At 43.7% G+C, this 13,204-nt stretch overlaps 1 protein-coding gene across 1 annotated transcript in view; it reads left to right on the forward strand.

Moving 5' to 3' along the window:
• Positions 1-13,204, forward strand: part of LOC107187120 (testican-2) — a 98,067-nt gene that overhangs the window by 50,526 nt on the left and 34,337 nt on the right. The window contains exon 2 of the mRNA XM_015575129.1: positions 10,467-10,524. Within this exon, the coding sequence (XP_015430615.1) occupies positions 10,467-10,524 (58 nt within the window). The remainder of the gene's footprint in view (positions 1-10,466; positions 10,525-13,204) is intronic.

Raw genomic sequence — 13,204 nt, forward strand, 5'->3', positions numbered from 1 at the left:
TTTTTATCATTTAGAAAAGATGAAAAAATGTAAATTTCGAGGTGCTGTTTTTCGGACCACACAGTGGAATGCTCGTACAGGAGGACTACGCTTGTGGTGGAATGTTCACTCTGATCAAAGGGATGGGGGTATCGGCTTCCGGCGAAGCAGAAGAAAAGATGCCGGTTCCCCTATTGGATCAGCAGTTGGTCGTAGCGAATGAAAAATAGAAGGCTCCACTGGCGTACATTCGGATTACCCAGGGTCGCCCGAAATGCAGTCTCCTGATAACCGAGATTAGAAAGACGGATGGGTCGCGGCCGTGTGTCCGGATTACAAGGGTATCCTAACGAAAATAAATCTAGATTAACCGGAAACCATTGGCCGCCCCCCCCTCGCCCCGCCCTGACTGTATGAAACACGTCCGCGGCCAGGTTATGGAATTTCGCTTCGGTCCCGTTGGTCCGAGAGAAACCATATTTAACGTAGTTACCCTTTCAAGTTGTCACACTGTCTAGTACATCTCTGGCGTAAAGTTGAACCACTTGGAACTGTTCTGTAACGGAAGAAACAGGAGAGGAATTTTTTATGATCTCGGGACGAGAAGAATTGGTTCAAGTGATTGTAGAATCGAAGTAGAGAGAATTAAACTAATTCAGCCAAATCGATTAACCTTTGAACACTTTGACTAGCCATGTCGCCCACATATGTATAGATGACACATAATTTTTGGTTCACTGTTCAGAATTAATTTTTTGTCCTTTTTACTTTTCGTGTTTGATTCGCCATCCATGGTTGACTATACCATCTGATAATTCACCTTTATTTCCCTTTTCGCTTACCCATAGAATCTCTCGTTCGGCAGTCATCTTGATGTCAACTTGCATCCTATTCCAGTACGAAAAACAAACCGTATCACATTCTTCTTCTGCGTAATTATATCCAAGCGTATCCAGAATCAATTAAAGCAGCCCAGTTAAATTGATGACAATCGAATGGAAAGACAAGGGAGATTAGCACAGTTCGAGAATGATTTGGGTTCTTTGTTTCGGCAGAGCCGCGAAGGGTACAATTAAGGTAAAATTAGTGTCGCTTCTGCTGTTCGTCGAACGTTCCCCATTTACGTTCGAGATCTGTCGTGTCTTCCTGCGTTTTTCAATCACGATGGAATTATCCTCGCGTCGGAGGCGAACGAATATAAAGGATCTCCCGTTTCATGATGCTGTGGGAGATCATAAAGGAAGGCTGCCGCGGACGATGTTTAAGGACAGAATTTTCTTCGATGCATCGACGGAAGGGAATAACGCGACGAGGACCGGAGGAGGAAAACCGGTCTTGTTTTCGCCGCGAGGAGGGAAGATGACTGAGATTGAATTTCCTTCCAGCCCTCCGCCGCGAAATCTGATTTTCTTGGGAACACTCGCTCTTGTCGTCCCTTTACATCCTCGCAGTTTTCTCTTCTGAATCTCGAGGCACGGTGGCCGGACGTTTCACGCTCCAGAAACATCGACGGTAAAATATTAGAATGTCGAAGCGCGGCGCGCTGTGCCCCGACGCGGGAACGAAACGGTGATTTTCATTTAAATCGTTGTTCGTGTTCTCGAGAACATAGAGGTGGAGAATTTTCCACGATATTCGAAGCTGTTCCTCGTGACAGTCGTGACAGTCGTGACAGTCGTGTGACACCACTTTGACGTCTATCTTTCGTTTAATAGTTTAATAGCCGCCATATTGGTAAAACGGCGACCTTTAACGGCACAGCGGATAACGCATTATGGTTTTAACGAACGAGGACAATGTGTACCTACTTGTACAATATTTATGTTTCTTCTTATCGATCATTAAAAACAGCTTCCTTTTCAACGGATACAATTACGGTCTTCGTAGGAATCGTATGGATTATTCGGGATGGCGGATGGAAATATTTCTGGTGAGCATAATTTCAAATATAACAGAATATCAATGTTCTTTCTTTGGTTTTAATTCTGGATGAATGGATGTTCATTATTTTCAAGGGAAAAATTAGGGTACCCTGTCGATTTGGTGATCTAAAGTTTGTTGTTCTGTCCGGCATCTGGAGATTTTTCTGGGACTTTTGAAAGTTGTGACTTCTGAGCGTTATTTAGACTACTAATTTAGAGAGTTTCCTGTGATTCTCGAGACTTCGTGATAGAATCGTGTACACCTGATTTCCTATTTGTTACGAGCCTTTCGATCGCGCCTACAGCTCCGCAATCGGAGCCCGTCGTAGTCGCGGAAACATTAGCACTAGCGAGAGTAGGAAAGTGGGACAATTTCTCGCACGGGCGAGTGAACGCAAACACACGGGTTTTATTCGACGCCGGAACGGGTAGGAGGAGGGCATTAATCATGGAAAGTGGCGTACGATCGTCAGCTGAAGGTTACGCGGTTAATCGTGAACTCTATTTTAGGCGGCGAAGGTTGCGCCTGAATATCGAGCTCTTTCGCAGACCTACTTTAAATTCCGCCGCCTTTATACGCGACGGCTAAATCATTCCTCGAGGGTCTCGGCTCGTGCAAACATTTTCAACGCACGTCAATTGACGAACAATTGAAATTGTAGACCGTTTGTAGGTAGGTACAACTGTTTTCTGTTTCTCGGGAATTGTATTCCAATTTAATCAGATGACCCGTAGGGATGAAAAGAGGTATTTCCGGAAGCGGGATAGAAAGTGTGACCGAAGGACGTTTGAACCGGTGAATGGCAACTCGAACGTATTCGCTCTCTTGTCGTTTCGAAAGCATTCACAAAACCCCTGTACGTATGAAAGGGGGATCGATGGAGAACCCGATGCAGGCCTCCACCCGCGACCACACCGATGGTTTGATAAATATCTGTCGAATCCGCCTCGGCCCAACCCCTTTCCCGCCGCTCGAATCCGTTTGCCAGTACATTTACATTCACCCACGGAGAATATTTTACTCGGGACCGTTTCTTTTACGTCAGCGCTCTTCGACAACCGAAATCGACGACGGATATCCGATGCGACGAGGTTCAGATAAATTATCCAACGAGATTCTTCTTTATTCCTTCGCTTTTTTATTGTTAGGTAAAAAAAATATATATATAACCGCCGTTTATGGTTTTTGTTTTCTTTCTGTAAGAGGCAAAAAAAAAGTCTATTCATATGTACATATATGTATTCTCTGTTGTTATTGAAACTCAGGTGAACTATTTTCGTTGCTACTTTCATCTCTACTTATTGCCATTTTGTCTACACTGGATGTTCTATTATTGCTGTCCTATTAGCAATAATCCTGCCTTAATCACCGGATTTACATCTATCTACATATTAGATAGTGAAACAAGGATGTTTATGATGTAATATACATGTACATTTTACGGTGAACCCTCGTCGAGTATTAGATATTTTGCCAAGACAAGAACACGATCAGCCTTCGAAATTCCATCGCACTCTGGACTTTTCACGTATACATGTGTGTACCTTTTACACAGGTGTTGTGTCTTTGGCCTCTATTATCAGCCACGCATGAGGGCTCCAGATCGAAAAATCTGTGCAGCTCCGTTTCTGGTCCCAAAATCTGTTATTGTACTACGTTATACGTTCTCTTATAACGATCTGTGAAATTATTACATTTGTTCCACTGAGGATACGTCCCAGAATTTCCATTCCATGGAATTTCATTGCCAGACTATCGATTCCAAAATTTTCTTATCAGACTTTCAATCGTGGAATTTCGATGCTAGCTTCCATCGGGCGGAGGATAAAGGAATAAACGGACCAGGCTCCTGCACCCGATAAACATGGGGAACGTCCGGAATATACGCGCATTAAAGAATAAACTATCGGTGACCCGGTCCCGTCCAGATCCCCAGACGGGATCGCCCGGTTTTAAATCTGATCGTTTCGATTCCCCCCTTCCCCCGGCTATGAATTCTAAGAAGCCCGCTCGGGCGGATTTAGATTAATCGGTTGCGGGTACAACGAAGGGGAGTAATGATGGGTCCAGGAAATGGTTTTGAAACGTGGCCAAAGCCTTGAGTCACCTCGAAATCGACTCGATGCTCCCGCGGACGTCGGCCACGGAAGAGTTCTATCCGATTACTACGATGCGCTACGGCTTAATGTCTTCGAAGGCTATCCAAAGGGGAATAGAGACTTCGTATAACGTAACAGACTCCGTACGGGACGAAGCCTTTGTTTTTCCGGTTTGTTTCACCGTGAAAAAATAACGGCCGGCTTCACTGTGTGCGAGAAACAGGGGTGAGTCGTGTGGATACCGATCACGGTCTGTCGAAATGGTTCCTGGCATTCGATTCCCTGGCTGATGTTTACGATACGAAGCGTGTACCGTCTGTGCAGTGCTCTGCGTTGCGATCCAGTACTAGACGATCACAAGGGTGGCAAGCCATCGGCGTAAACAGGGGATTACTGGACACAGCTGGATGTTACGTGCAATTATGAGAATTACTTTAAACCGCTCTCTCGTTCACTGTGTATCGATTCGTGGGGCGAACATGTGCGGCTTCGGTCCGCTGCAAACTATATGTATATGTATAGTATACATATGTATACACATATGTACATAAACGCAAGCTCACTGTTGTTCCGTCTGAAAGTGGATCACGATATCTAAACCATCGTTCCATTAATCGGAATCGGTTGAAAGATTTTAACATTTGTTGGTTCAAAAATAAACTTTCATCGGTTATTCCAAGCCGATCTCGATAATTACGGTTTCCAGTCCCGCATTTTCTTCGTTCGATCCCGCGTAAACCATCCGTCTGTAGAGGTCGGAAACGAACGTTTTAACGGGGTTGATCGCGAACCAGGGTAGTATTTACGTGAATTTTATCCAGCAGGCCGGGGCGTTTGCTCTTCCGGAGAGAGGAAACTTGCGGCCCCGGAACAAGTTCGGAACAAGTTGCTGCGACGGCGTAAAGACGTTTAATTGCCCAAGTTCTGTGGCCCAGTTTGAGCTCACCGTTTCTTGAGGGCAGAGGCGGCGAGGTTGCCTAGACGGATCGCGGCGAAACGGATTTTCGACTCACCGAAAACAAAGGGGAGGACGAGCTTTCTCGGGCAGAACGAGGGAGAACGACTAATCGAGGCCGATCCTGTGATGCATCGTGCCGCGGGATGAACAACGGTTGCGGACGTTAATTGGTAAGGATCGTTGCTCCAGTTGGATCTTCACCAAGTCCAACGCAACGGGTCCTAATGTCGAACGAGCCCCAGGATATGCAAATTCTAAACTCATACGGGATATTGTTGAATGAACCGATGTTTCACTTTGGTCTCGAACCGTTTTTTCTTCTGTTACCGTTGCCAGTTTTTATTATCGTGATACTCCCCTAGGAGAATTTTGCTATGTCTTTGTCATTAGTGGGACTCTGCATTAGTACACTTTGCATTTTTTACTTATACTTCAGTCAGACGTAGTATCTTCTTCCTATCTGGCGTGCTGTCGGTGGCTATCGGTGTCATATTTAGTAACTCGAATTACTAAAGTCGTTCCTGGTCGGCGTAAAGTCCACTTGATATTATAGTATAATTGATAAACTACGGATTTATTGAAGTTATCGTGAGATTTCGCTGATTGTTAAGGAAACGTTGTAAAATAGGCAGTTTATCGAAGTTTGATGACATTATTGTATTCTTTATCGAATGAAATCATTTATCGAAATAATGTATGTACGTATCTATGTTGAATTTTTTCATTTCACGCTCTCGAACAAGGGACAGACTTTGTCTTAAACTTTTGTTCTTTATTAATAAGAAAATCGTTACTTCTACTCTTCTGTCAATCGCGTCTGACCATTGCTCGACGTTTCTACTACTTGGTCCAGGACGAAGGCAGTCGAACTCAACGTACTCAAACGACAACAAGAAACTTCTATCTAGACCTCGATCGCGGAAGTATCGATGATCGTTCCGTCGAAGAAGCGTTATTAATGCATCCAGAAAGAGTTCAGGCGTATTTCGAGCCGTTCTCGCTCAGGGGGACCGGCTAGGCTGAATAATTCACCATGGAAATTCATTTCCACGGACGCGGCTTCCGGTTTACGTCGCGCCGGACGTCACGGACCAGACGCGAAAGGCCGTTTTCGAGTCGACGAATAATTTATTTCGGGTCCGGGGAAAAATGGCGGGTTATTCCATGGCCAACGACGGGCAACGGAATAACGAAGCGGGAGGCGTGTTATGCATCCGCGAGTGAACCGTGTCCACTCGCGTGTACACTACCGACCGAGAAACTATGAGACGAGAGTTTATGATCGATGTTATATACAATAATATTACTCATTATTCCGTTACGAGAACAAATAAGAATTAAATACCTATTTTGAAATGTAATATTCATTTCGGATCATGTATGCACGAGGGGAGAAAAGCAGGGTTAATGCATAATGCAATCGTCGACAGTGTTAACCGACTCTCTCTCTCTCCTGTCGGTCAAGACAATTTTCATTCCATATATCACAATCATGCTCGGTATCCTCGAAGATTCCAAAGAATATTTCCTTCCCCAAGAGCAGAGAGTTACATCCTCCACATTCTCTCTGGTGAAGTGAAATCACCGGAGACGTGTTCTCAGGCCATTAAACAGAGGGATGAGGGGCAGGTGGAAGATGCTCCGTGTAATCGTGACTTTGGAAATAAATTCGGTAGTTCGCAAAAGTGTCGACAACACCCCCCTTTGGTCCGATCTAATTTCCACAGAGTCGCACGACCAGAAAGGATCGTCGGAGCGCATTTCGGTTACCGACGAGAGAAGTGCCTTTTGTAATTCGACTTCCGCGAAGTGGCGCGTTAATTGCGCGAGCTTGCCGCGGACACAGAGGTATCCACGCGTTAAAATCTAATTTCCTCGCGAGCCCCCAAACCCCTTCGTCCCCCATACGGCAAATTGGGACTCTAGCACGCGCGGGATTAAAATGGCTCAAGACGTTTCTGATACACCGAGCCACGGGGACATTTAACGCGATCCTGCGAGTCGCGAGATAAATACGGACGCTCCAGGATGGGATTGGCTGGGAGTTCGTGATGCCATTTGGGACTCGGATTACGGGAAATATCTGGGAGCAGCTTGAGGAGATCGATGGTTAATCGGTGGACAACATGGTTTTCTGGATACATTCAGGAACAGAACGGAATTTCATTCGGTTTATTGTATTTGCTGGGTTCAACGCAGAGATACATGGGCGAATTCGTTATCTGTTCTTTTTTTCTTCGTATGATACAAGTCTAGCGCCAGTTAAAAATCCTTTTTTTACTATTATATTCGAATTATATTTACGTTCGAAATTACGAAACATGATTTCTTACGATCCTCTTGTAGGCAATATTATTAACACCTGAAAGTTAAAAAGGAAGAACTCTTGAAAATCGTAATGTTCCCAAAATTCTGGTTCTACGGTGTATTCGACAAACGTATAAGATCCACATCGTTCGTCAAGTACATTCTGTCAAGGTTCGAACATCGAAAGTGCAACATTTTATAAAGAAGAAAAAGACAGAAATGTGTTACCAGAGACAAAATAATAATTTCTGGATCGATCACTCGATTCAGAGTTCGTTCCATGGTTCTCATCCCTGTCTCATTATCAGTCCATTGGACATGGAATATGTCCAGTGCCCGTTTCCATCCACATAGATACTCGACACACACGTTTATCATCCGTCTCGATACGAGGGGGCCTGATTTCATTGCCGATAAAAAACGCGCGATGGCGGGGCCGCGCAAGTGGAAGTGGAAACGGCCCGCCATTTGTCAGACGTGGGAGAACCCGTTGCGTCGCCGCGAGGACAAGGCTGTCGTTCGGTCGTACGTCAACCGGGGACAAAGGCCGGACCAGCAAAAACACGTTCCTCGTAATTCTTAACGCGCCGCGCACACTACTGCCCCGAAAATTCGCGAAATAATCGCGAGCTACGCTCCCCCGTGGATCGCGATCGTGCTTTATACTCGCGGACAAGACGCGTGTTTCGTAAATTTCGTTAGCAAACGATGGACATTGCGATAAATCTACAGAGGAAAGCTTTAATTTTTATTGTTTTTTCTTCATCGACAAAGAGGAAGATACTTTTTAAATACATAATCGATTTCCATTTTAATATTCATAGACGGAAGCGTGCATAGACCTCGTTTCTCCGACGAACCATCCGTGTAACTACGCATAGAAATCTGTTTCTGGACAAGTACGATCGGGCAGTAAATTCGGCGTTAAAGCTAGACTATTCCTTGGGCCGGCTCGACGATAATCATAGGCTGCTCTCCGGTGCTCTACGATTCACGATGGCCATTCGAAATTCCGAACTGGCTAGAACGAGTGTGACTCTAATTGCAAAATATCGTCCCGTTCTAACTGTATGTTCGCGCCACGGTGAACATTTGCATGTGGAACGCCGCCGATTTTAAAAGTATACATATACATACATATATGTATACATATGTATATGTATAGTATGTACACACCTACACGGTGTTACGAGATTAAATCCAATCGGCCGACTATCTCCTGCAGTTGATCGAACGTACTTTTATCCGGATGGTCATTCATCTTGTAAACTGATAAAATTGTAGGCTATCGTACGTATGGAATTTTGTACATTAGCAGTTCATTGATGTGGAGTACAATGAAGAATGATCGTTTTGCTTGGGAAAAAATAATTTTTCTACGACTCATCTGACGTTTGACAAGCAAGAATAAGTATGACAGTAAGGAAATGAGCATTTTCTTTGCAAAAGAAAAATTCTTCCAGGTCTGACATGAGTAGATAGGGTAGTAGTAGGGCTGTAAGACGTCACCATCTTGTTTGCGCCGACGAATCATTTTTCCTTTGGTCTCTCTGCGGTCTGAGTGGGGAAAGTTATGAAAAATGGAAAAACAAGTATGAAAACAAGATGATGATTAAATTCTTACGAGTGTTATCTTTCGTTCAGTTCTAGTTCCTTCGATCAGTATGCGAGAATCTACATATTTACATAAACATCCGCAATCTGAACGATCGATAATCAGAAGGCTATGACAGGTGGGAGGAGATCATCTCCGAAGTTTAATTCTACCTGCCTCCAGAAAGGGGAGAGATCTGAAGTAAAGAAAAAACACAAACGATACCGCGGCTTCTCTCTGACCCAATTAGAATAACCTCGTTTCTGCTAGCGAAAACCGCCAGGAAACCGAGGGCTGCCTCCCCCCCACCTCTCCGTGGAAATATTCACGAAGCAGGAACACGGTCGGGTCTTTTTTCTTCATTTTCTATTCAAGGTTGCCCTTGTCAGGAAATTTTCGAGAATGCAGGTAGGCTCACGCCATCCCCGAGATTATGCTTATTCGGTGCTTTCTATGCTTCTCATTGCACACTTTCGCGATTTAATTATAAATCTTGTCCTTTCGGAAATGTTTTCAGGCTTGTGAAACGTATAAGGAAATTGTTACTGAACTACTTTGAACTTTCACCTTTCTCGTCGTTACTTCCAACATACAATTGGATTGAGGATCGCAAAAGGGTTAACGTGACCGTATAGCCTTCAACCGAAGTCCTAGAACGAAAGAACGAATCGCGAAGTGTTCCAGGGTTGCCCGGTTAAACGGAGCAAGAGGCCCTTCAGGAGGTCGAGGATGTCGGTGGTTCGCGTGATAGTTCACGTGCCAGTTCCCAACAATTTCTGGATAATATCTAAAATACCAAAAGGGGGATGGAGACAGAGAGAGAGAGAGAGAGAGACGCACTGATTGCCGCGAGATTGGGGCTGGAACATGGCGAACCGTTGTCAGCGGATCGATTAGAACTTTACCGAAATACTGTTGTGATAAATGGCAGGCGGTGATCGTGATTCACTTTCTCCGATCACTGTGTACGAAAAAAAAAAATGCTGCTGCCCCTACGAATCTCTGTTCGTAAATATTATAATCCATGATATTCATTTTGTTTTGCTCCTTTGTAATTTACTCGTATTTATTTGCAACCGTAGCAACCGTGTTATCGACTCTCTTGAAATTGAACTTTCACAATTTTCAAAGTAAACTGCTCGTATCTCGGATATATAATAACTTGCATGATATGTGTACTGTAACGTTGAGCGCAAATATCGTTTTGTAGAATTAAATTTCCCCGTAACGCGCTCTTACAATGCTTTCCAATTTTCCCCGGCGATCTAATATGTGTGTTTCTAAGAAAAACACGCAATTTCATTATTCTTTCAGATAATAGTATATTTAAACTGAAAAATGTTGTGCATTATCTAGATAGAGATTGCGCAATTGAACGTAGGAACATCCACTTTGAAAGAAAGTGTTTAGGCATTGTGCGAACATTTGTGATCTCTGATCCATATTTTGCTTATTTCACAAATGCGGTAAATTTTGAAACGTGTCATCGAACATATAATTACAATTGTAATTTCTGTGTTCGATTGTAACTTCTGTGGTCGATTATAATCTCTCTATTCGATTGAAATTTCTCTGTTTAATTGGAAACTTTTTCTTTGTATTACAGGATGACACGCGTATAATGAAAGTGGGCGACAAGAAGAGATGGATACACGATCCAAACAGTAAGTGGTCCCCTTAAAAATAGCCTCTAGAGTCTAGACCATATCAAACATTTTTCATTGAATCGATAACAATTTCATCCGAGAAAACTGGCCTGCGAAACAGATGTTCATTTTTTCCTGGTAAGATTCTGCTCTATTATATTCAATGAATAAAACCAAGTTAGAATTTATTTTTCTGTTAGAAAATTAGATTCCCCATTGGGCGACCAAATTCAAACAGATGCTACACCTCCCATGATAATTGAAAACAATCGATTATACACGTTTCCCTCGGCGAGAACACCCCGAATAGTTTGTTAAATTATTCCATCCGGGGCCAGAAAGAACACGATTCAAAGCGGAGAATCGACTGAAAAAACAAGGGGGGGGGGGCCAAAAAAAAATCAAATTACATGATTTCCAATTTCCGTGACTGGATTCAGTAGTGCAATATATGTACATCCCCGGTTGAATTTCAATTTCACGTGAGAAACCTGACCGCGCGCGTGATGCGAATTAATCGTCGCGATATCAATTAATCGACGAGCCCCCCACTCACCGCGTCGTCATTAGAAAATATCGGTTTTTCGCGCCAACACCGAGCTTTCTCGTATCTTTCGAATTTTTCCTCGTTAGAACGTAGAGAACAAATATGGTGGATGGTATTAATCTCATCCGGTGGGAAGTTGAAGAAAAAGAACCTTTGGCCAGGCAAATTATGCGGAATTATGTTAATCGTCCGGTGGAGTAACGCAAGCTTTTCTCTTCCTCGCTGCTTGGCTGCCTCGATTTTACGGTCCGTGTACAACAACCGGGTTTCCTTTCTCATTAACTTTCCCCCTGAAAAGAACCCTAGCTTCCTATTAAAGGATAACTTATCTCGGGACCCAAAACCCTTGCATGCCTATGACCGGGTCACCAACGATCCATCGTGGAACCGAGTCACCGCCGAGAAACTTCGTTACAGCAGCGATCCGAACTGGATGTTTGTCAAAATGACAGATTAAAGACGTACTATTATGCCATTACTGAAATTACTATAGTGCTGCTTTTGACGGAATTCATGTTGGCTTTTAATTTATATACAGATTTTATTTTATGGTATACTATATTCTAGATTGTCTTATATCTATATTCTATATATTATTGTATTATACGATTTAATTTCGTATACATTCAGTGCTGCAGTGACGAGTGGATAAGTTTTTTCGTCGATGTCAAAACGAAAAGAATATTTAACCGCGCAAAGATCGACCCCGGTCGAGGAAACGTGATATTTATCGCGCCACGCGTGTTCGCGTAATTTCCCGGAAAATCCGCAAATATTGTACCGCGTCGTTAGGAATCGAGAGGGTTAGAGAGGGGAAAGGGGAGAAAGCTCGACGACGACGGGAAATCAGGTAGTGGCGGAGAAAAAGCGAAAGCTTTCGCCGTGAAAAATCGATACGGTCGACGCGCGCGATTTACGCTCGCCTTGTCCGTCTGGTCTGAGTTCCGACCTGAAACCTTTTTCCAGCGCACCAACGACGCGTAAAGCGAAACAAACGGAGTCGCGGTGTTTTCAGCTTTCCCTGTCGCGTGTGTATTGTGTATCTCTCGATTGAACGAAACCGCCTTATTCCGCGCACTCTCTCGATTCTTCACGGAAGCACACGGATGAAAAAAAGCTCGACTTCTGGAATTTTTACGATCAAAAGAATTCTTAATGTGTTCCTAATACGTTTTCTTAGCCCTCGCGTAGCTCTCAATATTTCAAGAATTCCTTCTCTACATACCCTCCGAGTTCTTTGAGTTCTATGAACTTGTGTCAGATACATTTGAGTTCTCTGAATTGCCCCAGATTTCTTTGAGTTCTCTAAATTCCTTCAGAGTCCTTTGAATTTTGTGTACTTTAGATGTCATACGTACTCACCGATTGCCAGGTTCTTGATTTCTAGAGTTTCATAATTCTTGGAAGGTCGAAATCGAACAACTCGAAGCGCTCGGAAAACTTTGAAATGCAATCGGTAAGTAAGTACAACACCAAGCTTCTTCGATTCTCAGGATTCCTCGAGTTGTATCCTACAAACACTCGGGGTTTCTCTGAAGATTCTTTTGCAGGTTCCTCGAATTCATTTGAAGGTTTTTTTTGCAGGTTCCTCTAGTTCCTGAATGTTCTTGAAATTGTCGAGTTCAACTCTCGTCTCTCAAAGTTCAAGTTCCCGATCGTCAATTAGTCCCCGGACTCCTCTAATTTTTTACTCACCTCCTTTAAGACTCTATTCCTCGCTAATTGCTAATTAGTTCCCGCACGGCCAATTACCGGAAACTATTCACAGTCGTTGTCTGTTGCGAGATTATCGACGCAATAGCAACCCAGCAGGTTTTTTCTCCCCACGCGCAAAAGCATTGTTAACCTTTGACGGTGGATCGATAGATTGCGGGTGCGAAAAAGCAAAAGCAAAAGCAAAAGCAAAAGCAAAAGCAAAATCAAAACAAAATAAAGCGTAAATCCCGCGGAAAAATGTAATATCAACGCGTGCGCCACGTTCTGTCATTCGACGTGCAGAAAAACCCTATGAGATGTGTATATTTATCGTATTCCCTCCGTCGTAATTCCGGACAATACGTTCGCCCGTTTAACGCGCACAAATCGTTGTTGCATTGCCCAAGCCAATTCCATAAATACTCGGCTCGCTCGCAGCATCCAGGGGCCGCCCAG

Source organism: Dufourea novaeangliae, unplaced genomic scaffold (assembly GCF_001272555.1).
Source record: "Dufourea novaeangliae isolate 0120121106 unplaced genomic scaffold, ASM127255v1 scaffold99, whole genome shotgun sequence".
NCBI classification, from domain to species: domain Eukaryota; kingdom Metazoa; phylum Arthropoda; class Insecta; order Hymenoptera; family Halictidae; genus Dufourea; species Dufourea novaeangliae.